Here is a 26768-nt window from a genome sequence, read left to right as displayed (position 1 = left end):
TCAGAATGGCAGCTATTAAGAATACAAACAACAATAAGTGTTGGTGAGGATGTGGGGGAAAAGCACACTCATATATTGCTAGTGGGACTGCAAAGTGGTGCAGCCAATACAGAAAGCAGTATGGAGATTCCTTGGAAAGCTGGGAATGGAAACCATCATTTGACCCAGATATCCCACTCCTTGGTGTATACCCAAAGGACTTAAAAACAGCATACTCCAGAGACATAGCCACACCAATGTTTATAGCAGCACAATTCACAAGTGCTAAAGTGTGGAACAAATCTAGATGCCCTTCAGTGGAAGAATGGATAATGAAAAAGTGGCATATATACACAATGGAATGCTATTCAGCATTAAAAGAGAATAAAATTATGGCATTCGCAGGTAAATAGATGGAGTTGGGGACTATAATGCTAAGTGAAGTGAGCCAATTCCAAATAAACAAATTCCCAATGTTTTCTTTGATATAAGGATGCTGATGCATAATGGGGTATGCATAATGGGAGGGGGAGCATAGGTGGATTAGAGGAACTCTAGATAGAGCAAAGGGGAGGGAGTGCAAGGGAAGGAGCATGCGGGTAGGAAAGACAGTGGAATGAGATGGACATCATTACCCTAAGTACTTGTATCTTCACACATGAATGGTATAACTCTACTTTATATACAATCAGAGATTTGAAAAATTGTGCTATGTGTGTACAATGAATTGTAATACATTCTTCTGTCATACATAATAAATTAGAATTTTTTAAAAATTCAGAAATAAAGCAATTCTCTTTTGGAAGAAAGTAGGTGAAAGATCTAAACAGATAACTCATCAAAGAAAGTATACATATGGTAAACAAGTATATGAAGATGTTCAGGATCATTTATCATGAGGAAATTATAAATCAAAACAAAACAATCAACAAAAAATTATTAGAATGACTAGAATTCATAACACTGATGACATGAAACGCTTGTAAAGATGTGGAGCACCAGCATCTCTCATTCGTCACTGCTCATCATGCAGAATGGTACAGCCTCTTAAAAAATAGTTTCATAGTTTCTCATAAAACTAAATGTAATCTCACTGTAAGACCCAATAATCATGCTGCTCTGTATTTATCCAAATGAACTGAAAACCCATGTCCACAGAACCTGCTCATAGAGGCAGGTATACAGCAACTTCATTTATAATTGCCCAAACTTAGATGTAACTGAGTTGCCCTTTAGAAGTTGAAGGCAGACACAACCTGAAGTTTATCCATCTGATAGGATATTGTTCTACTAAAAAGCAACGAGCAGTGGGTGTAGAGCATGCCTGTTGTCCCAGCTCTTTAGGAGGCTAAGGCAGGAGGATTACAAGTCAGAGGTCAACCTGGAAATTTAGCAAGACCCTATCTCAAAACAAATATAAAAATGGGGGCAGGGGTTGTGGCTCAGTGGTAGAGTGCTCACCTAGTCTGGGAGAAGCCCTGGTTTTGATCCTGAGCACCACATAAAAATAAATAAAATAAAGGTATTGTGTCCAACTACAACTAAAAAATAAATATTTAAAATATATAAAACGTATTGGAGATGTAGCTCAGTGGCAGAGTGCTTGCCTAACATGTGAGGTCCTGGGTCACTCCCCAAGACCACAAAAATGGAAAAAAGAATAAAACAATGAGTTCTCAATTCACGTGCAGACATGCAGGAAAATTAAGTACATATTACTAAGCTAAAGAAGCCCATTTGAAGAGGCTGTATAATGTATTATTTCAACTCCATGAAATTCTGGAAAGGCAGAACTGTGGAGACAGTGAAAAGATCTGGGGTCACCACAGAGGGGGGAGAGGGAGCATCAGACAGCACAGAGGAATGACTGAAATGACTTTGTGTGATGCTGGTGGTGGGCACATGTCATGTGTATTTGCTCAAACCTGTAGAATGTGCACCACGAAGAATGAACTAGAATATAAACTATAGATCTGAGTGATAATGAAATGCCAATCTTGGTGCAATCATAGTTTAAATAAAGAAAAAAAAATCTTGCTCAGGATAGTTGGGGAGGTGGACAGAAAATGCCTGGAAACTCTACTTCTTAGCTTTGCTGTGAGTCTAAAGCTGTTCTTAAAGTGGAGGGGCGCAGGACTTTGAGTAATTCCATGGGATTGTCCCAATGCTTTGACCTCCTGATTGAGGGCCATTTTGTTTTGTCCTGTCTCTGTGTTGTAAGTCCTTCAGAAGGTGACTGAGGACATATGCAGGTTACAGAGCCTGATGTGGTCTTCATGTTGATCAAAGCTAAGTAGTTTCATCTCCCTTAGTGAGGCAGCCCCATAGTTTCATACTCTGTTGAGGTTCTGTATTCATGCTCACTGGTGATTATATGTTTAGTACATGGCACATGAAATCTACCCGAAGGAAATCAGGACTTTGTCCTTGTCTCAAAATTAAAGTGCCAAAGAAACGTATCCCCTTCATTCTTCCTTAAGCCCTAATGTAAGCTTTGTTTACTACCTGAGGAGACCTGTCTGCCCAATAAGACCGTCCATTTACAAGTGGCATTTTCAGATTCTTGACCTTTTTATGTATTTCTTAGTGTTTTGGACTTCAAAAGTTCAGCGGATCAGAGGGGATTTCTCAACTTGGTATAAGACATAGCATACAGGAAAGCAATTTCTTAGATTTCCCTTGTGGGAGTAAGGTGCTTGAATCGGATGTGGTTGGACCCTAGAGAGAGCTTTTCTGGAAACGTGGGCAATGCAGAAAAGAAATAAGAATGGTTTGGGTTGGATTTAATGGGTAGAGGAGGCATATCATCTTACTTGCCTGGTTTGCCTTTGTGGCCACCAGGCCCTTAACATTAATATTCACAAGAGGGTTTGTAGTTTCTTTCAATTCTTTAGTTCTATTGAGGATCAAAATGGAACAGAAGTCAGGATTCCAAAGTAAGTGGGAGACAGACAATTTCCCCACTCCTATCCCTGCCTTGCTTGTACTTAGCTATAAGGTCAATGACTCTTGGAACTTGTTCTGGGGCAATAATTGCACCCTTCAATCAAATAGAGGAGTTAGGCAAAGATATAAAGATGCATGGTGGAGGGGAAGGGGAGAGAATATTGTAATACTGTTATTTGCAGAGGAAGTTGCACTCTATCTTTAATATTTAATGTCACATTCAGTCCAGACTGATAGCGGTGAGGGATTCAGGCATTCTGTAGGACTTACATGTGAGGAGGATCCGTGAGAGTTGTCAGATTGCTGGAGTAGTTCCTCCCCACACTATGTGATGAGGGAAGGAGTCTCTCACTCCCAACTTTGAGCCATGCGAGGTGATGGGCATCAGGGAGGCTCACCTGTATTGCCTGCTCAAATTTGGGAATACAGAGATTGGAATCTGACTCTTCCTTTGATAATCAAAGTGATTTGTGGATAGGATTTTGTATCTTGCCTTGGAAATCTAGAGGGAGAAGTAAGAACTGACTACTGGCTAGATGGCCTGTCAAGGAGGCTATTGCTGTTTTCAGATGCTGGAGCTTGGAATGGGAGCATTTCCGCAGGACCATGCAGGACGGTATTGCTGGTGTCTTGTCAGGTCTTGTTCAGCAGACCTATCTCCAGAGCCCAAAGAGAGTCACTTTCATTATCTTCCAGGCACAGAGTGCTAGAAACCGCCTGCCACATGGGATCGGCCCTCACTCCTCACCCTACTCCCTGTCCTGCCTTCCTGGATCAAGGTAGCAAGCTGGAAGTCAGGAAGCCCATTAGACTACTTAGAGGAAAGACCACACACCCTTTCTACAAGGCAGGTGTCATTCTGAATGGGCTTAAGGAGTTCAAGGAAAGGGTAGGGAGAGGCCAGAAAGGAGGGAGAACAGTGTGGATTGAATATAGTCAAACACAGATTGTTGATTAGTATGTTTAACTGGACATTTTATTCACTGAATTAAATAAATGTTCATCAAAGTGACTTTGGAACTATTACTTAAGATTGAACAGAAAACTCAGGGACCTGCCTGAGATTAGGTCCAGGAGCTAGGGGAGACTTTTCCTAAATAATAAAATTTAAGAGGAAGACGGAAACAAAAACTATGTTTAAATGACTAGTCATATTTGTCTAGCACAGTGGTTATGGATACAGGTGAGAATGGGCTGCTGTCCCCTGAAGCTCAGGCTCCCTGTCTGCTTTTCTGTTTGCAGGGGTCATTGTTCTCTGCCATAAAGTGGTGATAGGGGGTAACAGTTGTGGGAGTGCAAAGCTCCCTTTTAGAGAGTAATAATGTAGCTTTGGTAGAGAAATGAGAAATTTGCCACCCACTCCCTAACACTGTTCTAATATGATAAACAATGTATGGGGAGGAAATTTATAAACACTGAAATGTGATTAAACCTGAAACCTGGCAATACATTAAGCCAATCATGTGCACTGTGAAACTCAAGCCATATTTAGCATGACTGTATAATTCATCTTTCAGACTAGACTGCCTTTGAGAGTGGGTACTGTGTATAATTTCATCAAGATAACAGGAATAAGGTAAGATCGTTCTGAGTAAACCAGCACACGTTTTGTCACTGTGTCCATTGTCTGCTGTTCCTAATCTATGGAGAAAGAGTAGTTGTTGTTTGTAAGAAGTGAGAGTTAAAAGCGCATGCTGCTTTTGGGAAGCTTCATGACACTTACGATGAAGCACCATTAAGTGTCCCCTGAACCCAGCAGCTCAGGTAGTTTGTGGTTCATTCAGTTGGTGCTGCCAGGTATAGTGGATTGCACACACAAGTATCAGAATCCAGCAAGGGCATCTAATTTGAGTGACTGAGTAATGAAGCAATATACATCTTCCAAGGAACCCACCCTTACAAGTTAATGGACAGAGATCCAGAAGATCACATTCAACAGCGAGAGAGAGAGACCTACTATAAAGACAGTAGAGGCACAACCAGTATCAGGGCTTCCTTTCAACAGTCAGTGGGATAGTGCAGAAAGAACCTAAGACGTAAAATCAGAAGAGCTGAGATTACTCTGTGAGCTTTAGAAATGTTTTACCTTCCCCCATTAAAAAAGACCTCACTATCATCGCAGCACTTCTTCATAAAGAAATATTTAAGCGGTCAGTATTGTAGAGGATATCAAAATGTATACTCTGTTACACAATTTTTCAAAGCTCTCATTACAAAAGCTGCTGTTCATTTCTTTCATTTATAGCTAAAATGAAGCACGAAACTTTTTCAGCTTTTGTGTATTGTTCTCCATCTCCAGATATTGGAACTTGCTGTGAAGTTGTGATTGCTTGTTCACACCTTTGACCACTGAATATCTAGACTGTCCCTCCCTCTCTGTCTTCCTCTAGTACATACATACATACATACATACATACACACACCCCCCACACACACACAGAGGCATGTAAACAAACACAAAGTTGGCTATGCAAGAATGTATAGCAAATGGCCAAGTTCAACCAGGATATCCATTATTAACACACTGCTTTGCTCGGGTGTGTTCATCTAAATGGCAAAACACACTGCAATAAAACAAGTACAGATTCTCGACCCTTAGGAGGATGTAGCAGACAGGAAGAATAAAAAAAAAGTTGCAATGATGAAAACATAATTGGTGAGTTCAGGGAATAGTAAACAATATACAAATTCACCCAGTGTTCCAAGGATGTTCAAAATGAGCTGCAGTTATTGAGCAAACAATTACTAAGGTAGGAGTTAGCATAGGCTCCTGGCCAATTTGGCTGCTGTTTCTAGCACCTGAAGAGAGCACTACTCATAGGAGCTGTTAGGTATTGTTCTATATATTGGCCAAAGTTTGAGGGATATTTTAGAATCCAGAGATGGCCAAGCCTGCTTGCAGTTCATTACCCACCATTAATTGGCCTAGGCACATAACCTAGTAGTTCTCAGCAGAGTATTGAGGGGTGGAGGCAGAAGATTTTGTCTGTGGACGATATTTGACAATGTCCTGAGACATTTTTGTCACAACTGGTGGTGGGAGATATGACTGCCATCTAGTGGGTGGAGGCTGGGGATACTGCTAAACTTGTACACAGGGGAAACATGCATGAAGAAAAACAAATTAGTCAACACTCCAGATTTGAAAAGCCCTCACCTAATTTAATTATGGACATAGCACTCTGCAGTATATAAGACAAACAAGGAATATGGTCTCTCAGCAGATGTACAACCTAGATCTCCTTGATATGGAGATCAGAATAATATGGCTATACGTTGAATTAGTTTCACAAGAATTTGCTGAGCACTAACTATGTATAGTCACTCTCAAGGTTTGGGCATTAGTTATAATTATGACAAAATGATGGTACCTGTCCTCAAGAAGCTTAGAGTTTCCTGAGGGAAACACATGTTAAAAAGGGTAAGCATACACAAAATTCACTGTATTTTTGAGATAATCATACTTGGAAAGGCAAGTTAGAATTGATATGAAAGAGAATAATGGAAGGATTTTCATTAGATTGGGTTCTGTGGGTAAGTTCTTTGAGAACATGATATTGAAGTTGAGAAGATGCTGGCGATTGAGAAGTGAAAGATAAAATGAAAATTTTGGAAAAGCAAATCTTCATTATAAAGGGATTGATGCAAGCAATTTTATGTGAGTGATTTCACTATGAGGGGTAAATCCTATAATTAGAAGGAAGGAATTAGACCTGGAATGATGAATGGGATGAGAGGAAATATAAAATTTGTTTCTGTCAGCAACTGTCCACTTCATTCACTCTGTAAGTGTATCCGAGAGCCTTTGATATACTAGACCTTGGAAATGTATTAGCAAGCAGTCAGAAGAGATTTCAGCTCCTAAGATGTTTTGATTTTAGTGAGAAAGAGTCTAAAAATAATAATAATTATTATTACTATTGAGTACTCACAAAATTAACTGACAGGTGGGACAGATTTTTGTCTTTCAGCAGGCCTGTGGTTAAAGGGTTCTAACTAGGCTAGAGTGAAAGGGAAGGCTTTTCCAGCAAAATGACACAATATAGAAATGGGCCAGGTGAAGTGGAAAGGAGGTGTTAAGACTCAGAGACAGTGAAGGCCATGACATACAGGGAAGAAATCAGACATCATCACATCAGAGAGTCTGAGTCCCAGGAGTGGGAATCACAGGGAGCCTCATGGGAACAGACAATACCTGGAGACCAGTATGCCAAACCTCCTCCGGCATGGTTTATCATAACCCCCTAAGGGAAATATTGGTTAAGATCTTGTCCCATTCACCCCTCTGACAGGTCCTCGGGACCCTCCCTTTGTGACTAGGTCATTAGGACCCTCAGAAAATAAATTGCAGAGGGCTATACAAGGGACAACAAGCCACTTACAACAGAAGGTAAAATAAGACAAGGACAAAGGAATCCCAACCCTTTTAAACCCCAGACTCTGTAAGAGCTGGTTCCTTCTCTCTGGAGGTGGTCCATGTAGTGACTACGCTGTTATCCTCATTTCTCACTTTTCTAATAAACTCCTGTCTACACTTGGTAAAGAAAATAGAAGTCTCCTAGACAGAGCTGTAGACATGTAGCACCAAGAAACATGGCAGGGGAGAGGAACTGAAGTGACCCCAATGTGGCTAGAATGGAGATGGGAAATAGAAGGTCATGAGATGAGACCTCACAGGTGGGGAGTTGTAGAAGGGAGGGGGCAGATGGGAACAGAGCAGTTTGAGACATCCTAACAGTCATTACCAAGTGCAGATCTGGAACGCAAAGAAGAGACCAGAACCAAAGATAAGTCACCTCTGTGTTCCTCCTGAATTAACAGCAGACAGTCTTCCCTCAGTGGAGGCTGGTCTTTTGCCTCAATCCCAGTCCCATCTGATAGTCTGCATGTTTGAAAATGGGTACAGCCTCCCGTCAACTGATGGTACCGTGAATCCCGAACTGATCAAGGATCCCAAAAGAGTACACGTCTGAGATCAATGCTGAGCCTGTTGTTAAAGGAGAAAGAAAATGAATAGTTTGAAATCAGGTTCCTCACCATTAAGGGCAGAACATTTGCACCCCACAAAATCTGGAGAGTAGAGAGAATCAAGGTCTTACCTTAGGCATTTTTAGAAACCTTGAAATAGCTGATGGATACGGTGCTGGCTAAGGAGCAATTTGGATGGCAGAATGGTGGTGTGGAAAGGAACCATTAAAGTTATCAAAATCAACCCATTCCTTTTACAGTTGGAACTCATGTCTAAAGAGGTAAATGACTTGCCCAAGGTCATCCCAAACCTTAGGTTTGGCTGCCATCTCTCCCTGTGTATTTCACTGTCCTACTTGGCTCTGTCCTCTGGAATGTTGACTGTGAAGGGAGTGACAATATTATTTCACCACCTGGCATTTTAAGTGTGGATGTTGGTCAAATAGCCCCAGGCCCCTTAGTTAAAGGAGTAAATGTTTCCTGGCTTTTTGCTAGCACATAATTATAAATCACCAACTGAAATCCAGGATAGCTAGGATAATGATATGAACCTTAACTAGGAATCTGGCAGTTCCTCACGGCATCCAGCCATTTTAGTTTATCACTTCCCAAGGGGAGAAAGGGGAAAAAAATACAGCATAAGAAACAAGCTAATAAATTTGTTTTTAAACCCAGCATCCTCCTCCCTTCCCTCAGCAAACGTTGTAAATTCTGGCTGTTTATGCTTGGCTTGAGGAGGCAGGTTCAATGTCAAAAGTGTTTTAATAGTCTTTGATTTACTTTTTAAGTGCTTATTAGGGTGATGGATGACAGTGTTTTGAAACCAATCACAAACTTGGGACAGAAAGCAACTCCAGCACCTTTCTCCCACTGGGTTGGTCAAGGTTTGGTGGGGTCTTAGAGAGCAGAGATGCACCCTGTATTTCCTTTTCCCTGTGAGTGGCAGGTGGCTCTCTCCCCCACCACTTTGTCATCTAAAATAATATGGCGACAGGGGACGTTGCTTAGCCTTCCATTACAAATGCCCAGTTCCAGCAGCCACCTACTGAGTGGGATTAGAGTGGACTGCTCTGCAAGTTTCAACCTGCCTACAATGATTATAGAAGAAAAAAAATGATCCTTCTGTGTTAAGTCATGAACTTAACATGACAGAAACAGTACTCCATCTTGCATGGCTCAAACTTCCACTGAAAAGCAAACCAGAGGGTGGAAGCAGTAATTGGCTTGAGTTTGTATGTGTGCAGGCCATAATAAGGGCCTCACCAGGCCCAGCACCCAGGGGGTGAGCTGTGAGGCCACTCTCCCCTTCTCAGGCAGACTTAAGCTGCATTTCATCCTGTGTTCATTCTAGAATCTTCAATAGTTGGCCTCCCTGAGAAGGATGTAGAGTGGGCTTTGAGATGTAAATACCATCGCCTACACAGGAAAATCTATGGAGTTGGTTCCTGGGTCTTTACTTACAAGACATGTGGATGAAGAATCAGTGGATTGCGGCTCCAGCAGCATTTTTCTTCCTTTGAAATCCAGCTGCAGTGTTCATCAATTTGTTTAATAATGCCCGGGGAGCTTTGGATTCCAGCATTAAATAATGAACATTCAGAGTGCCCACTGCTTTAAGTACTTTCTAAATTTGTGTTCCCTTCTGTGTGGGAAAAGCAAATTGACAGGCAAGAGACATTCTTTTTTACTATTTTGAGGAGAATTGACATGGAGAAGTTGGTTTTGGAAATGACATTTGGCCATAGAAAAAAATACTTGGACAATATACTTTTTATGTTTTTATTTTTATTTATTTATTTACAGCCCAGTGACATTATAGCATAGGTTTACAATGGGATCGTCTTCAGAATCCTATGTGAATCTTTAAAAAATCAGCCAAACAGGTACCACACCTGAATTCCTGGGTCAAATTCCAAGAATTTCTTTTTGTTATTGAACCAGGTAGAGAATCCCAGAAGGGTGTACCAGCCATAAACAGATTGTATAGGCTTTTAATAGATACAATTCCTTAAAGAGCTGTGGTCCTAAACATTTGTGTACTTATATAATCTGGGAAGCCTGCTGAAATGAAAATTCTCTAGTCAGTGGGGGTGGGACACTCTGGTTCCTATAGGTTGAGGTTAAGGATCCAGAATCTATACTTCAACTATGCAAGAAAGTAAAGGACCATCTTATGAGTAAGACTAGTGTAGGCAGTCTGTCAGGAGTTGTTGCTATTATGTTTTGCTTATTTTTTGCTTTCTCTCACAGTTATTCTGGTTCATGGGATTTGCCCCTAATTAGGCATATTAATTGTACTTCATTTCTACTTCTCTTTTGGCCCAGTAGGTGTAGCCTTGCCTCTGGCCATGGTTCACCTAAAGCAGGTGTAATCCAAAAGGATTACACTTCCAAAAGGGTTACACAGATTCCCAAGCAGGCTTCACTGTTGAGGGCCTTTTAATATCACCTGATATCTGAACCACCACCTCCACCAAGAGATCCTAATTAAATTGGATTGGGATTGGACCATTGTTTTTTGTTTTGTTTTGTTTTTTTCTTTTTAAATTTATCCATGTGAGTCTAATGTGCATCCAGGACTGAAAAACACTGGCAGAGGCAGTATGCAGAGAGCCACAGGAGTTCTCAGACTAGGTGAGAAATGTGACATGCCACAGCATGTCACCTGTGGCTACAGGTGCTGACAGAGCAAAGTGGGTGTTCTGATGGTGCACACTGCCCAAAACTGAGTTCATGATCTTGGTACCAAAGCCAGGAAGTGCCTCTGTAAAGAGGATAGGGGTGAGGCTGTGTGGCTGGGGGGAAAAAAGGAGGGGTAGGGAAGGGAAGGACATTTATAGATTTGGGTCTCATCCTTGAACTCTGAGGGGGTATTTTCTGTACCATTCTTGACCCTGTTACCACTACAATAGGGAGGTCCAAGGTGTTACTAGCTGCAGGTGCACACAGTTGTAAAATCTTGAGTGACACTTCCCCCAGGAGAATGTGGATGAAGGAAACTCACTTTCATTGGAAGAACCAGGTTCTTGATTGTTGAAGCTCATTTACAGAATTAACAGCAGCAACCAAGATCTCTTGAATATCTCCTAAAAATGAGTATCAGGCACATTCACAGCACTTTACAGTTTACATATACCTCCATGTACATTTTCTCCCTTGATCTTTACAAGAAATTTGTGAGCTGGACCAAATGAGGCACCTGGGGCTTAGAGAGTTTAAGTGATTTATCCAAGGGCAGATATCAATAATATATGAAACCTGGAACAGTAATTCAATTTTTATGATTCTGCTTCTAAATCCTGGTGATTATGACAGTGGAAACAGGCAGGGGTAGAAAGGTTTAAAATGTTAGTTATTTCTACATATTTTATGCACATTTAGTAATGATTAACAGCACATTTGACCGATGTTGTCATTCTTACTATTTTAGGGTAAGGCAAAGAAAAATAATTAAAGAAGAAAATTAAAGTGAGTAAGTGTATATGCCCCAGTCCAAGATCACATACTATCCTGATAATGACCCACAGATGACCATAGTTAGAGCAGTACATCTCCAGTCACAACATTATTGCTGGTGTATCTGTATCAGTATTTAATAGATAATAGTTTGATGTGTTAAGTGGAGAAAATCTGTGCTATTTAAAAGCAACTTACAACATACAGGAGTTGCTTTGGCTTTCCTTAACGGACAGTTCTATTAATTAATACCATTGGGAATGTTTCTGTATATTACATACTTTTTCAGATTTTGAGGGGACAGGACCTGTGTGTGACCCTCTGTCTAAGGGGAACACTTAAGACAACTTACTTGGTATCAGATGTAGCATGGACACCTTTCCTGTGTCATCTCATGTTAGCCTCAAGCAGCCCATAATTTGCTACTGTCATTACATAGGAGAGAGAGACAAGAGTGTTCAGGAGTTTATCCCAAATTTTACATTATGAGAAAAATCAGTCTTCTCATATCCAGAGCCCAATTCTCAATAACTTTCCTTCACTCAAGTATATTAAAAAGGGTTTGCCTATGCAAAGATGAGTAGACTCAAATATTTTTGTATAGAGAGAGGTCTGCAGGGAACAGAACTGTTTTGCATTAGATGATTAGAGAAGTTGTTTTGCTTTAATGATGCAAATAGGTGGGGCTATAAAAAATACCAATAAGTAGGTGGGAGTGAGTGAAAACCACTGGAGGACACTTAAAGTCATTTTTCCTGCAGTGATTTAAAACCTGGATTCTTCCCCACCATGCCAAGCTCTGGAGACATAACCTTGCTCTCACATTGACATCCACATGCACAGTAAGATGTGCAAATATATGTTATATGCTGATATTATTGGGTATCTCTGTGTGTGTGTATGTGTTGTGCTATGTTGTGGTATGGTGTGTGTGTGTGTGTGTGTGTGTGTGTGTGTGTGTGTGTGTACACAGAGTTATCAAGGAAAAGGACAGCATTTTATTGGACTGGATGGAGGGAAGCAGCAACTAGAGGTGAGATTTTTTTTGTGGGGGGAATACCAAGGATTGAACTCAGGGGGCACTCAACCACTGAGCCACATCCCCAGCCCTTTTTAGTATTTTATTTAGAGACAGGATCTTGAAGCCAGATTTAAAGATAGATAGTGTACTTAGGTAAATTGGGTCTAATATCGAGTCTAATAAGGAAAATGGAGTCAATCTGAGCCAGGGAAACCAGAGCAGCACCTGGGATGACTGAAATGTTAATGTGTCCAAGGCTGGGGCAAATCCCAAGAATTGTTAATGAGACAGCTCCCCAAAAGACAGGGAGATGCTACTCAAATCACCCTAGGCCCTTTCATCCTAGATCACTCCTCACCAATCCCACTTGCCCACCTGCCTTCCACCTTTTGGCCTTCCCACCTTGTGCAGGAAATAAGCAAAACAAAGAACAGAAATGTAGAAGAACAAAAGAAGACTTTAGGTATAAAAGGGAGAAGACCTCTCCTTCTCAGATTCTGCCTCTAGGGTCCCCTTTTTCCTGGGGGAAATCTTTTCTGCAATCCTTTAATAAAGCCTTTTACTTTCCATTCTACATTTGCTTTGGCATGTACTTCAGCATTTGGGGAAGCAAGAACTCATCCTGGTAATTGGTGATATTGGTCTCACTGAGTTTCTTAGGGCTTCACCATTGCTGAGGCTGGCTTTGAACTCATGATCAGTCTCCAGATCCACTGGGATTACAGGTGTGCACCACCATGCCTGGCTTGGAGGTGAGATTTGTGAGAGACATGGATACACCAGATTGTATCTGGAAATAACTTGCAAAATTTGACATTCTTATAATGCACAAAAATCTTGGAAACGTGGGACAAATTGGTTTAAAGCTGCTAATTGTGATAGGTAAGTACACACCACTACCATCTTCCCATGATGAAGTAATGAGTAATGTGTAATTCACCCTTCAGGAAGGCTGTGCCCACATGCTGTGTTTTGGAAGGAAATATGTGAACATCACAGGGGAGTAAGAATTCTGTGTGTGTGTGTGTGTGTGTGTGTGTGTGTGTGTGTGTGTATTTCTATTCCTGAGAATACTGTCTCTGTTCCTAACTTTATGTCATTTCTAGTCTCCTATTTCATACCTGTAGCCACTTTGTAAAGAATAAATGGTGACTTCTGACAAAAGGAAATATTTTCCTTTCACTCTAGTGCAATCAGTGAGGGTTCTCAGAATGAGAGAGAGATGGATAGAGGAGAAGTGAGGCAGCCAGGAAGCTGCCTAAAATTGAATGCAGTCCTCAAGGACCCTGTATTCTGTGGATTTCCTCAAAATTACACCAGAGTGTCCCTCCTGATAGCAAGAGGTTGGAGTATGGCATCCAGGAAGGAGAGCTATGTGGAGGACAGGCTGCTGCTTGTCTGGTGGCTCTTGTGAGGTTAGCTGATGTGTGCATCTCAGGGCAAGACTGATGCCCAATGTTTACATACATACATCTCTTCCTGAAGCATCTGAAAGAGCAAGGAATGCAGGGCAGGCCTGGGTACCATGAGATCAAAAGCTAGAGTACATGGAATATTAAAGATGATGGAAGGGACAGAAATTGGGCTGTGGAGCCTGGATATTCCTAGACAGACTTTAATGGTCCACACATAAAGTCTGGAGTGGCTTTTGAAATTATGAATGAAAAATGAAAAAGGCAGAGCCGTAGAGTACTGCCTGCTCAGGATGGCTTCCATTGACTCACAAAGCAATTCTGTGGCAAGAATCATTCATATCTTGTTCCCGGTAGGTTGTGTGTAAGACTGGTGGGCCCTTGGGCAGGAATAATCAGAAAGGACAGTGCAGCTCACTGTAGATGCATCCTCCTTTGGCCTTGGAGATAAAACTTCATACTTGGCAGTGAACTTCCCTAGCTACTATGCAGTTGAAGCAGAAAAGCACTCCCCAAGTTGTCCACACTAGTGACAAATGGTCAATGGAATAAAACAAGATCCATCTTAGGACACTTGAAGCCCTTGGTGTTTATTGGCAAGTTACATTAGCTACAGGTTTGATGTTTATATTCTATAAAATTATGTGTCCATAAAATTTCCTTTTTTTAATTTTTATTAGTTGCTCAAAACATTACAAAGATCTTGACATATCATACATTTGATTCAAATGGGGTGCATAATCTTAATCTTATTTTTCCACGTGTATAGATTGCAGGATCACGTTGGTCATACAGCCACGTTTATACATAGGGCCATACTAGTGTCTATTGTATTGTGCTGCCCTTCCTATCCCCCCCTCCCATCCCCTTCCCTCTTTCTACCCAATCTACTGTGACACGTTTCTCTCTCTTTTTTCTTCCCCCTCACACCATCTTATATGTAATTTTGCATAAAAATGAGGGTCTCCTACCATCTTCCCTGCAATTCCCCTTCTCCCTCCCATTCCCACGCACCTCTCCTCCCTATTTAATGGTAATCTTCTTCTCATGCTCTTCCTCCCTCCTCTGTTTTGAATCACCCCCCCCCTTATATCAAAGAAGACATTCTGCATTTGTTTTTTAGGGATTGGCTAGCTTCACTTAGCATAATCTGCTCTAATGCCATCCATTTCCCTGCAAATGCCATGGTTTTGTTGTTTTTAGTGCTGAGTAATATTCCATTGTGAATGCCACATTTTTTTATCCATTCATCTACTGAAGGGCATCTGGGTTGGTTCCACAGTCTAGTTATTGTGAATTGTGCTGCTATGAACATTGATGTAGCTGTGGAAACTTCTAGAGCTAGTAAATGAATTCAGCAAAGTGGCAGGATATAAAATCAACATGCATAAATCAAAGGCATTCCTGTATATCAGTGGCAAATCCTCTGAAATGGTAATGAGAACAACCACCCCATTCACAATATCCTCAAAAAAAATAAAATATTTGGGAATCAACCTATCAAAAGAGGCAAAAGAACTATACAATGAAAACTACAGAACCCTAAAGAGAGAAATAGAAGACGACCTTAGAAGGTGGAAAGATATACCTTGTTCATGGATAGGCAGAACTAATATCATTAAAATGGCCATATTACCAAAATGCAATGCCAATCAAAATCCCAACGGCATTACTCGCAGAAATAGAAAAAGCAATCATGAAATTCATCTGGAAAAATAAAAGACCCAGAATAGCAAAAGAAATTCTAAACAGGAAGAGTGAAACTGGCAGTACAGCGATACCAGATTTTAAACTATACTACAAAGCAAGAGTAATAAAAACAGCATGGTACTGGTACCAAAACAGGCAAGTAGACCAGTGGTACAGAATAGAGGATACAGACCAATCCACAAAATTACAACTACCTTATATTAGACAAAGGTGCCAAAAGCATACAATGGAGAAAGGATAGCATCTTCAACAAATGGTGCTGGGAGAACTGAAATCCATATGCAACAAAATGAAATTGAATCCCTTTCTCTCACCTTGCACAAAAGTTAACTCAAATGGATCAAGGAGCTAGGAATCAAACCAGAAACTTTGCGTCTAATAGAAGAAAAAGTTGGCCCTAATCTCCACCTCATGGGGGTCAGGCTCCAAATTTCTTAATAGGACACCTATAGCACAAGAGTTAAAATCAAGAATCAACAAATGGGACATAGTCAATCTAAAAAGTTTTTTCTCAGCAAGAGAAACAATAAGAGAGGTAAATAGGGAGCCTACATCCTGGGAACAAATATTTACCTCTCACACTTCAGATAGAGCTCTCGTCTCCAGAGTATACAAAGAACTCAAAAAATTAAACAACAAGAAAACAAATAACCCAATCAAAAAATGGACCCAGGATCTGAACAGACACTTCTCAGAGGAGGACATACAATCAGTCAACAAATACACGAAAAAATGCTCACCATCTCTAGCAATCAGAGAAATGCAAATTAAAACCACCCTAAGATACCATCTCACTCCAGTAAGAATGGCAGCCATTATGAAGTCAAACAATAACAAGTGCTGGGGAGGATGTGGGGAAAAGGGTACACTTGTATATTGTTGGTGGGACTGCAATTTGGTTCAGCCAATTTAGAAAGCAGTATGGAGATTCCTTGGAAAGCTGGGAATGAAACCACTATTTGACCCAGCTATTCCCCTTCTCGGACTATACCCAAAAGACCTAAAACGAGCATAAAATTTCTTAATACAACACAGTTATTAAAAAACCCAGCTATCTCATATTTAAGACATTTGCCAGACTGCTGGGAATTTGGAACAAGGGGAGCTGGCATATGTGCTTAGGTGTAACAACACGTATTCTCCCATGTAGGTGTCGGGGAGAGCCAGCTAAATAAATATATGTACAGACATATAAACATGGACACGTGAAATAGGGATACACATTCCTCATCTCTACAGGGAGAACTCTATCCAGAGAAAGTGATTGGTTAGAACTCAACATTTACTAAGAGACAAATGATGAATGCTTTTCAGACTTCAAAGCAAAGACAATGGCCTGGAACTGTTCATAAGGCTTTCCCAGGAAATTTGAAATTAAGACTGTACTTTAACCAACAGTGGAGTTGCTGTTTGTTTGTTTGTTTTTTTAACCTTATTCATGCATACTCATTTTAATTATAAAAATGAGAATACCTTTATTACTTTTTTGATTTTAAGTATAATATTCTCTTCTTAAATATTTAGAAATGAAAGCATATAAAATTCACTGTAATCCAAGTACCCTAAGATAATAGCTATTCATGTTATATATACTTATTTTTCTATACATGTGGATAAATAGATGTCTCGTTTAATGAACAGTAGCATCATATTTCTCATATCAGTGTGTACTGATTATATTTGCATGTCCAACAATATATTTGCATGTTCAACAATATCAGTCTTCATTATTTTAATAGGTAGAAATCTTCATTTAATACACATATCAGAAAATATGCACTAATTCCTTCAATATTGGACATTGGGTTATTTTCAATGTCTTACTATTTACATAACACTGGGATACAATCCTTTGACTAAGAAAGGTCATGGCTAGGAAATAATGAGGGAATCTTGAAAAGATTCAAGCAAATTTGTGTGCAGGGTTGCTCTCCAGAATAATTGCAGTAAATACATATGTACCTTCTGGCAATTTGAGTGCCTGTTTTCCCAAACTCTCATCCTTTTTCATTTTTTCAATACCTTAGCTTGGGGAAAAGACATTGAAATACGTTTGGGGGGTTGTGTGTGGTTTTTAGTGTGTCTGGGGGCTTATTATTTTATATCATAACAAGTTAGTCACTTGGCACATAAATTAGCTACATACCTAGCCCCTTCCTCAGGGTATTACTGGTGAACGAATATTCCACACTCTATTGATCAAAGATGGTTTGGAATCCAAGCAGAACATTGCATTTTTCACTCTGGACTCTCAGGTTTGGAATTTAAACTAAATTCATATGTTGTGATAACTTACAATTGTAGAACATAAATGTGTCCCCAAAGGAGATAGGGTTTTGACAGGAGATAGGAAAGACTGGTGTTAGAAAAAGATAGAAAATGAGTTACTTACAACCTCAGAGATGGTACAAAGAATTTGCCATAGATTATAGGAGAGACTGATATGTGAGATTGTTTTAAAGCATTTTAGATCCTCCTAACTCTAAATTCCCATGTTTCAATGGTAGACAGTAAGCAGACCTTCAACATGATTTATCCTTCTGAAGCACACATGTATTCATACAAGCACCCAGGGATTGTGTTAGAGAGGAAGAAAGGAAGGCTTTGAGGAATGGAGAGATTTGACCAAAGTCCAGAGTGCATTATTGGAAAGATGAGAGTGCTAACCATCCCTCTCCTTGGCTGCTTGCGCATATTTTCCCTTTCCAGAGTAGCTGAACACTTCAATTATAAAATTAATTGGAGCAAAAAAAAAGAAATATATATATATATATATATATATATATATATATATATATATATATATATATATATATACACACACACACATATTATTTACATATGTCATACACCAAATAGCCTTATGGTATAGTCTTTTTTCAAGGAAGCAGAGGTAGGGAAGAGGGAAAAATAGTTTGCTAACTTTTAATAATCTTGCTTCATAATTCCAGAAGGTCTTAAACATACTTTTTATTTTTAAATGTAAAGAAAAAATTATGTTTCTTTGAATTTTAATAAAATATATTTTATTAGAAACGTATTTTTTGCACCTAGATGTTGAAGTATATTTATATCAAGTTATAGAAAGTAATTTTTCCCCATATGGTATATTTGTAATTTTCTTCTATGATTTTGTTTTTTCTATTAACAAATTCATTTTTCATATATTAATATTTAATATATGAATATGTTTACCTAAGAATCATTTTAATGTTTTTTTTTTAATTTTTTCTCTAAATCAACATTTTCTGTGTTTCTATTACTTCCTTCCTCCTGATTTTGTTAGATTGTGGTTATTTTCTCTATTTTAGAATTGAATGATTATTTTACTTTCCTTTTAATTATGAAACAGTTGAGGTCAAACATTTTTATCTGCACAGTGGATTGTCCGAATTGTAGTGTTTAATTTACGTCACAATTTAAATTGTAGTTTTTTGCTTAATAGTTTTTTTTGGAGAGTGTTTTTGATTTTTTAGTATGATGTTGCTTTATTTTAAAATGCATTACTTGATTTTACTTCTTGCTGTTAGTGAGTAATATGGCTCATAGAGAAGTTCTGGGTCCCACATCTTTCCTTTTCTGTAGACTAGATATGTTGATAGGAATTGGCTGAAAGGGGTCTATCAGTTGGGCTCCTATTGTGGAATAATTAAGTAGTATTTTTCCTAACTTGGCATAATTTAGCTGAATCTTACTGGCTGTGCATCTTCCTCTGACTTTATGGGTTTATCCAAGGAAGGGCAGGAGGGAGATCTCAGTGTTATCAAAACCCTGAAGTTCTACCGTACCAGTTAATGGTCTATTTCATGTTAGGCCTCTGTGTGGTCTCTGCCCTTGTCTTGTGAATACAAGCCCAGAAGTGTCATTGCCAAACTCCTGAGGTACTTAGACATATTGCTCTCTGGCACAATTTGTTTTCCATCTTCCTGGGGTGGAGCCATTGTTTTAAGTTATCTCCACTTTACCATTAGGAATTTATTTCTGTAAAGCCATTCTGGGTTCTCATATATGTTGATCTAGAGCTAAGCATTTCCCATTATAGGAATGAACACTAAATAAAGAAAGGTTTGTTAAATAAATGTTAAGACCAAATCTAAATTTTAAACTTGTTGTAAATCTACTTGATTTCAAAAGTTTCATCCATGGCTACTTATGGGACTGCTGGGAATATGCAAAGCTTTATCTTTGCTGCATGAAGGATTTCCTTGGTGAAAATTGAAAAATATCTAGAGAGAAATTTAAAAGCTGGATTGCATCGGTGATTCCAACAGCAAGTCTGTGAATTTAGGCCATGTCAATTAACCTTTCTCTGCTAAATCCATAAACATGAAGAAGCTGTGTTTTCCTAGAGCTGAGGGTCCTTATTTCTAGACTCTGGGGGCTAGATTTCTAGGGATGGGTAAAGATAGATGATCCTTATAAATCATTGTAGAGCAAATAGTGGTAAGGATATAACTGTTTGAGGGAGGCAATAATAAACTAGCTAACTATCTGGCCCCTTGTATATAATGCAAACATGGGCATAAAATATTAAATCTGCAAATAGCTACCTTCCAGTCCCTAAGACAAAAACCAACAAAAGAAGAAAGGAAACTTCTCCTCAGCTAATGTGAATCTCATATTAAGTAGGATTTGATCCCTCTCTCCCACTGAGAATTTCACTATTAATATAATTTAATTAAAATACATTTGGTTTCGTTGTTGCTTTCCATCAAAATTCTTACCATTTCTTCTCTATGATAAAGTACTGTTGAGTCAGTTTGATCTTCAAAATAAAAAAAATAAAGAATTTCAGGAAAAATGTTTAAGTTGATGGTATGGGGCATTGACACAGAGGCAAGTCACAATAAGTTGATCTTGGATTGTGATTTTATGTTTTGTTACAGTTGTTCCACTGCAGTTCTTAGGATGTCAAGAACAACTGGCATTCACGGTGCAACTCAGTTATCTCAGTTCAATACCAGATGTATGGCTTGGCTTTGGTGCTTTGTTTGCTTCCCAATTGCTACCCTAATTGAAACCACCAAAACAAATGCTTTTATATGGGTCCTTGATCTCTTAGATTTAGCACAAACCCATCAACCAAAACACTCTCCGATGGTGGATGTTATGGCTGCAAATATTAAAATAAAAGGGGATTGAAGGCATTTACCATCCAGATTTGGAGGATCAATTAGGCCAAGAACATTGCATGTATCATTTTGTTATTTCACCTCTGAGTTATTTATTCTTGGATTAATCCTGGTATCTATTTATACAGGAGTAAATACCTATAGGTTCTCTTCCTAGGCATAGCTAATCCATATTTTGAAATAATTGCACATAAACATCAAAATTATGCATGTGTATGCAGAAAGCTTGGAAATTTTAGAAATATGAATAATAAAATATGTCACTCATAAGCTATCTTCAGTAACTATTAATAATTCACTATGTTTTTCTTCTGATTGTTTTTATAGCTACCTTCCAGTCCCTAAGACAAAAACCAACAAAAGATGAGATTATTTATATACCACCTGTTGGTCATTGATTGAGAGTTGCCCCAGAGGAGAAGGGGCGTTAGTTCTCTGTCATGCTCTACCTAAGTGTCTGGCAAGGAAATTGACAATGTTTTTTATAGCTCCAATCCCAGAAAGACTAAAAAAATCCCTGGACAGTCTGTATCTACACATTGTTATGATTTTGTCATACCCAGTCCCCAAAACAAACAATATAACTTTTGATATTCAACAAACATAAAAAAAGACTTTTGAGCATTAAAAAATAAGTTCATGCCATACATAAAATTATAAGCCCCACATTTTTAAAGCTTAATGTTATCGTACCATTTTGTAGCTTTCAAAATTTTAAATGTCTTGTTTATTTTAGCTTTTCTAAATTATGTTTGAATAATAATTTACCTTGTTTGTCTTGGTGGAAATGGAGGTCATTTCTTTTTAATTGACCAGTAAAATAATGTTATGATGATTTTCAGCATACATTTTTGTTGTACTGACACATTATGTGGGTATGAGTTATATTCTTGAGGCAAATCTATATGGGGGAAATAATGCACTGAAAGATTAATAGGGACTATTTTAAAATTACTAGGTTAAAGTTTAAGAACTATATTAAGACACCTATTATAAATTGCCAAATAAATGTTCAAATAGATTCTACCAATTCATACTCCTATTCATGTTACACCCTAGTTCCTATTTTATTACAGTCACACATGCATTGCACATTGTCATATTTTAATCTTGGCCAGGATTGTGTTAAAATGATAAAATTTCATTTTTAGAACTTGGGTATCTTTGATTGCTTATACAGTTGAGTATTTAATGTGTTGTCGTCTCCATCTTTCATGTTGTATAGAAATTCCTGTGTTTTGCATACCTTACCTTCTCTGACCTGTATAAAATTATCTACAGAATGCATTTTTGCTTTATGCATTAGGTTGGACTGTTTTCTTATTTCTGTGACCATACTCTTATGACCTGGTGGGCAGCATGAAGGCAGCACTGTTCCTGCCACTCTTTGAGTGATCTAATGGTCTCTTGGGAAGAGGTTTAGTTTGCAAATCAATGCTGAGCTGTCTGAAATCCTTCCCTAGAGGTCTGCCTTCTGAATCAAGGAAACCACCAACAACTTTAATATGAGCTTTTATGATAAAGATGCTTAAAGAGACTAGAATAACTAAATTGATGGGGAAAACAAAACACTCAGACCTGTTTCTGGTAGATTGCCCTTTCAGTGATGTGTGAACTGCAATTTAACATCTCTGCACTTCAGTTTCCTCATCTATGTAACAGGGATAACATTTAGTCTCCACTTCATAGAGTTTTGTAACTATGTTTAAACTTGAAAGCCCATTGTTGGATTCTATCTTTGTTGAGTTCACCCAGAAACAGACTCTGAGAGTAGGTCGCTAATGCAACTATTATTTGGGATATTATGGCTGGAAATACAGGTTAGAGAGTAGGGAAATTAGGCAGTGATGGGAAGTCAGCCAATAAAGGGATAATGAAAGTAATCAAGTGCTTGGAGCTTAATCTCACTGGGGAAGTCTAGGTGTCAGAATTATACAGCTGTGAGTTATCTATATTGGAATGAGAGAATGAAATTATTTATATACCACCTGTTGCTCATTGATTGAGGGTTGCCGCAGAGGGGAAGAGGAATTAGTTCTCTGTCATGGTCTACCTAGGTAAAACTATTAATACACTATGGGGTGAGGCCCAAGAAATATGGGCAGAAAATTGACAATGTTGTTATAGCTCCAATCTCACAGAGACTAAAAAAATTCCCGGACAGTCTGTATCTACAAATTGTTATGATTTTGTCATGCCTAATCCCCAAAACAGCAATATACCTTTTGTTGTTCAACAAACATTTTTGTCAGACCCTGTGGAAGATACTGAGGATATAACAATTAAGAAGTGACCTCTGAGCTCAGATTGCTCACAATTTTCTTTTAAAAGAGGAGCAAATCAACAAACAGCATCATAAGGGCATGCTATTTCAAATGCAAAACCAAACTACAATTAAAATTCATAGAAGGAAAAACCATGAAAATTTATAAGGGGAAGTCATTCCTGTCTAGTGTGTGCTCAGGGGACAATGGTTCCAGGAGAGCTGTCCCTGGAGCTTCCTTTGGAAATATGATAACTTTTCACAAAAGATAGAATGAGCATCTGAAGAAAGAAAAAAAATAGAGAAAACGAAATATGGAATAGTGAAATACCATGACTTGTGCTACGATTTACATGTACTTCCATATACCTGGAAAGAAGAGTAAATTTGGTCAAGTGGTAATTTTGAGTCTGGAGAGCCTTGGTGTGCCACGTCATGCATCGTAGAGGTCTTTGCAGAGGATATTAAGGGATTTTGAATCCCACTAGAAAGCCTTGGGGAGCCATTTAAGGACTTTTCAGGGAGGGCACATTGGAAGACACTTTATAAAAATGTGATATGGGAAATAGGGAGAACATATCAGAGGCTATTGTAAAAATTCTGGCAAAAAAAGTGTATGTTTTCCAGGCAGAGTGAAGTTAAGTAATAGTCAAGAGATGAAATCCTGAGGATGTGATGTAAGCCATCAAGATCTGAAAGTAAGATGAGTAAGAAAGAGCAGTGATTATCAGGATTTCAGACCAGGTGACGCATGGCCATGCAACTCAACTGTGTGGGTGCTGGGAGCGAGATGGACAGTTTAGGGGATGAAATAAGGATGGGTGTTGCTTGCTTACCTTTCCTTAATATCCACCATACCATTCCTCCCTGTTGGTATCTACTCAAGTCCTTAATGTTAAGAGCATATTTTTCTTTTCTTGTCATACACATATTGTTAAATCCCCAGGGTTTATTGAGAAATGCAGACAGGGACCTTCATGGCTGCCAATTGTGTTCATGCATACACTGACAGGAAGAGAAGATGGGTTAGAATAAGACTCATTTATAACTATTAAAAAAAGTATGAGTTGGTTCTAGGTTCCCATCCCAACAGCTCCATGGGTTCTGATGTTAGGCCTTGGAATGGGTCCCTTGTCACCTTGAAAAATTGTCATGAGTAGTAAGTGACACAGGGAATAGGAACCTGCTTGGAAAACCACTAAGGGCCATATTTCTTCTAAAAGCAATAAATATATAAGCTAAGGAAAGAAATTAGGAGGAAATAAAAGTATGTACTTTGACAAGATGTTCAAACCAGGCAGTAGGTTTCTGTACTTATGAGCTTGGGACAAAGTATACATAATTGAATAATTGGGTTTAAAGTATGTGGGAAAATGACATAAGAAAAATAAAGGCAGTAATGAATGACTGAGAACAGATAAAGCACCGTCAGAATTGATAAATAAAATAAGGAGCTCTTTCTTTAGAAAAAATAAAGAAGGAAAGACCAAGATAGAAAAAGAATGATGTAATCCGGCTGGCAGCCCCATGTGTCTTCCACTCCCCGACAAGTGTGCCTCTGACTTGTCATCCATACCACCAGATCTGAGCACTGTAACCTACATTTGCACCCTTGCAGGAATAATAGATAAATAATAGATAAATAGATAAATAATGTCCCCCACAGACATGCATGTTTGATCAGTGACAGTGGTCATTTGCTTCCTCAAATGCTGGGAAGGAGGTCTTCCCCTGTCTTGTTAATTTTGGACTGTTTGGAAAGAGTGTCCTTCAGGGTAAACAGAGGGAAGTTATGCATGTGGGTGTTCAACTTGTTCATCATCTGCCTGTGAAACTTCTGCATGGAAAACCCAACAGAAGGACAGCAATCCTGCAGAAGAATTTGGCTGTCAGACATCTAATTAGGTGGGAGGATGATTAGCAGGCTCAGTGCTGTAGGTGGGTTTATTTTAATAGTGTTGGGGACATGGTTGGGCAGAACAGCAGCTGATCCATATGAATTTATAGAAATATGAAGAGCAAAATGACAAGACTGGAAGTAGAAGCATGGGGCAGTCTCAAAACCTTTCCATGGACAACCACAGGGAAAGCTTGCACTGCTTGCTGGTGAGTCCTCTTGGTGGAGTAGAGCACCCCCACAGAGAAGGCCAGGAAGTGCCTTTAATAAGAGTATAAAACTAGTTCTGGGATTTTTGTTCAGTTGATGAACAAAATGGGCAGGAAAGGGCATAAAGGCAGAGTTTGCAGAAAAGAATCGCAGGGCTGCCTTTGTGATGAGCCAAGGAGATAAGAGCATATGATCAGTTTTGTGCTTATGTCCAGGACTTTTATTTTCCCCAGTTTGTTTTTTGTTTGGGAGATTTTTGTTTGTTTCTTTCTTTTTGAATTGAACCTAGGGTATCATGCATGCTAAAGTGCACCCTTCCTCTGATGGAAATTAGCTGCCCTTTAACCAGAGTCCTGACGAAGGACCTCGAATGGTAGTTTCAGGCAGAATATGATCATATTCATTTTTCATGAGGGCGTACCCTAAATATTCTTACTTTCTTGTGAAAAATCACCTGTTACAGATCTAATGAGGAATACATTTAGCTGCAAAACTGGTGAACTGAATGCAGAATTGTGTGACATATTCCCGTGGTAATGTTTTCTTGCATTTTGAGAGAAGTTTATGCCTCAAAAAAGGGTTAAGAATTACCAATTTAAACCCGTATATTTTCTTTACATTATGTTCCACTCATTTGTCTGAGTGTACAAAGCTTGGGCTGAGAGAAGCGATGGCCTTTGGAAAAATATAACCCATTGTGTTTATCTAAACAATATCTCACTGAAACACAATCATGTTTATTCATGTCTGTATGGTCTATGGCTGCTTTCACTCTACAAAGGCAGAATCAAGTCGTTCTGACAGAATATGGCCAACAAAGCCTAAGATATTTACTTTATAGCCCACTGAAAACCAGTTGCTGACCCCCTGCTTGAACTGTGCTTTTCTTTTAATCATTTCACCTTTGGGCAATATATATATAAATATATGTACCAATGTAGATATTTTTATATATTTAATGATATCACGGTATCCAAGAGAAGGGTCAAAGCTGGATCTTGCCTTCACAGAGTTTTCAGTCTACTTCTGTATTTGAGTGAGGTTAAGTTAATAAATGGAAGATTATAGGGTCACATCTTATCGCTCTTAGTAGCTCTGAGGCCTGCTCCATACTTGATGTACCAAGAGATACTCAGTGCATGTAGGAGGAGAGAAAGAGATGAATCGCAGATTAAAGTCTCATGAAATCAATATGATTTGTTTCTGTAAAATAGTTCAGCAGTTGTGTGTAAGTGAAGGAAAAGGGAAGGTAGGATAAAAACCTCTAGGTTTGTAGAAGACCACTTAGTTTTAGCAGGAAGGGCTTGGTGCATCGTGCATGTATATTCAGCCTGTCATCTTCCTGCCCGTCTATCCTTGTTCACACTCTGCACAAACCTGACTTTGATGTTATCCTCCCTCAGCTTGCTTCTTCCCTCCTACAAAGCCTGGATGGTCACTTAGCAGTTTCATCCTGCATGGCAGTAGGTGGGTCACCCTCCTACTCGAGAAGACGCCAGCAGCTAGAGCTTGACCTTATTAGGTGCAGAGGATATCACAGTTGTCACTGTGCATCAGGGAAGCAGTCTAAAATTCAGCCTCCCACTCAGCTTCCATCCTTATTACTGGCAACTGGGAGAAAAACAGCCATTTTTTATGGTGAATGCACAAAGCCATTGACAGACTAAGTAAATATAATAGCGATTTATTGAATGCCTGTACTATGCAAGGCACAGTCACGTGGCATGAAAACAACAGCAACAAAAACCCCAAACAAGTCCATCTTCCTAGCAAA

The 26768-nt window shown here is 39.0% G+C and overlaps 1 protein-coding gene across 1 annotated transcript in view; it reads left to right on the top strand.

Moving 5' to 3' along the window:
• Positions 1-26768, top strand: part of LOC143640177 (VPS10 domain-containing receptor SorCS1-like) — a 130726-nt gene that overhangs the window by 90536 nt on the left and 13422 nt on the right. Inside the window, 1 exon segment of the mRNA XM_077108075.1 lies at positions 24972-24993. Coding sequence (XP_076964190.1) covers positions 24972-24993 — 22 coding nt within the window.

The sequence above is a fragment of the Callospermophilus lateralis genome, unplaced genomic scaffold, assembly GCF_048772815.1.
Source record: "Callospermophilus lateralis isolate mCalLat2 unplaced genomic scaffold, mCalLat2.hap1 Scaffold_130, whole genome shotgun sequence".
Lineage (NCBI taxonomy): Eukaryota > Metazoa > Chordata > Mammalia > Rodentia > Sciuridae > Callospermophilus > Callospermophilus lateralis.
Note: the sequence above shows the minus strand (reverse complement) of the source record. Positions and strands in the feature narration are given on the sequence as shown.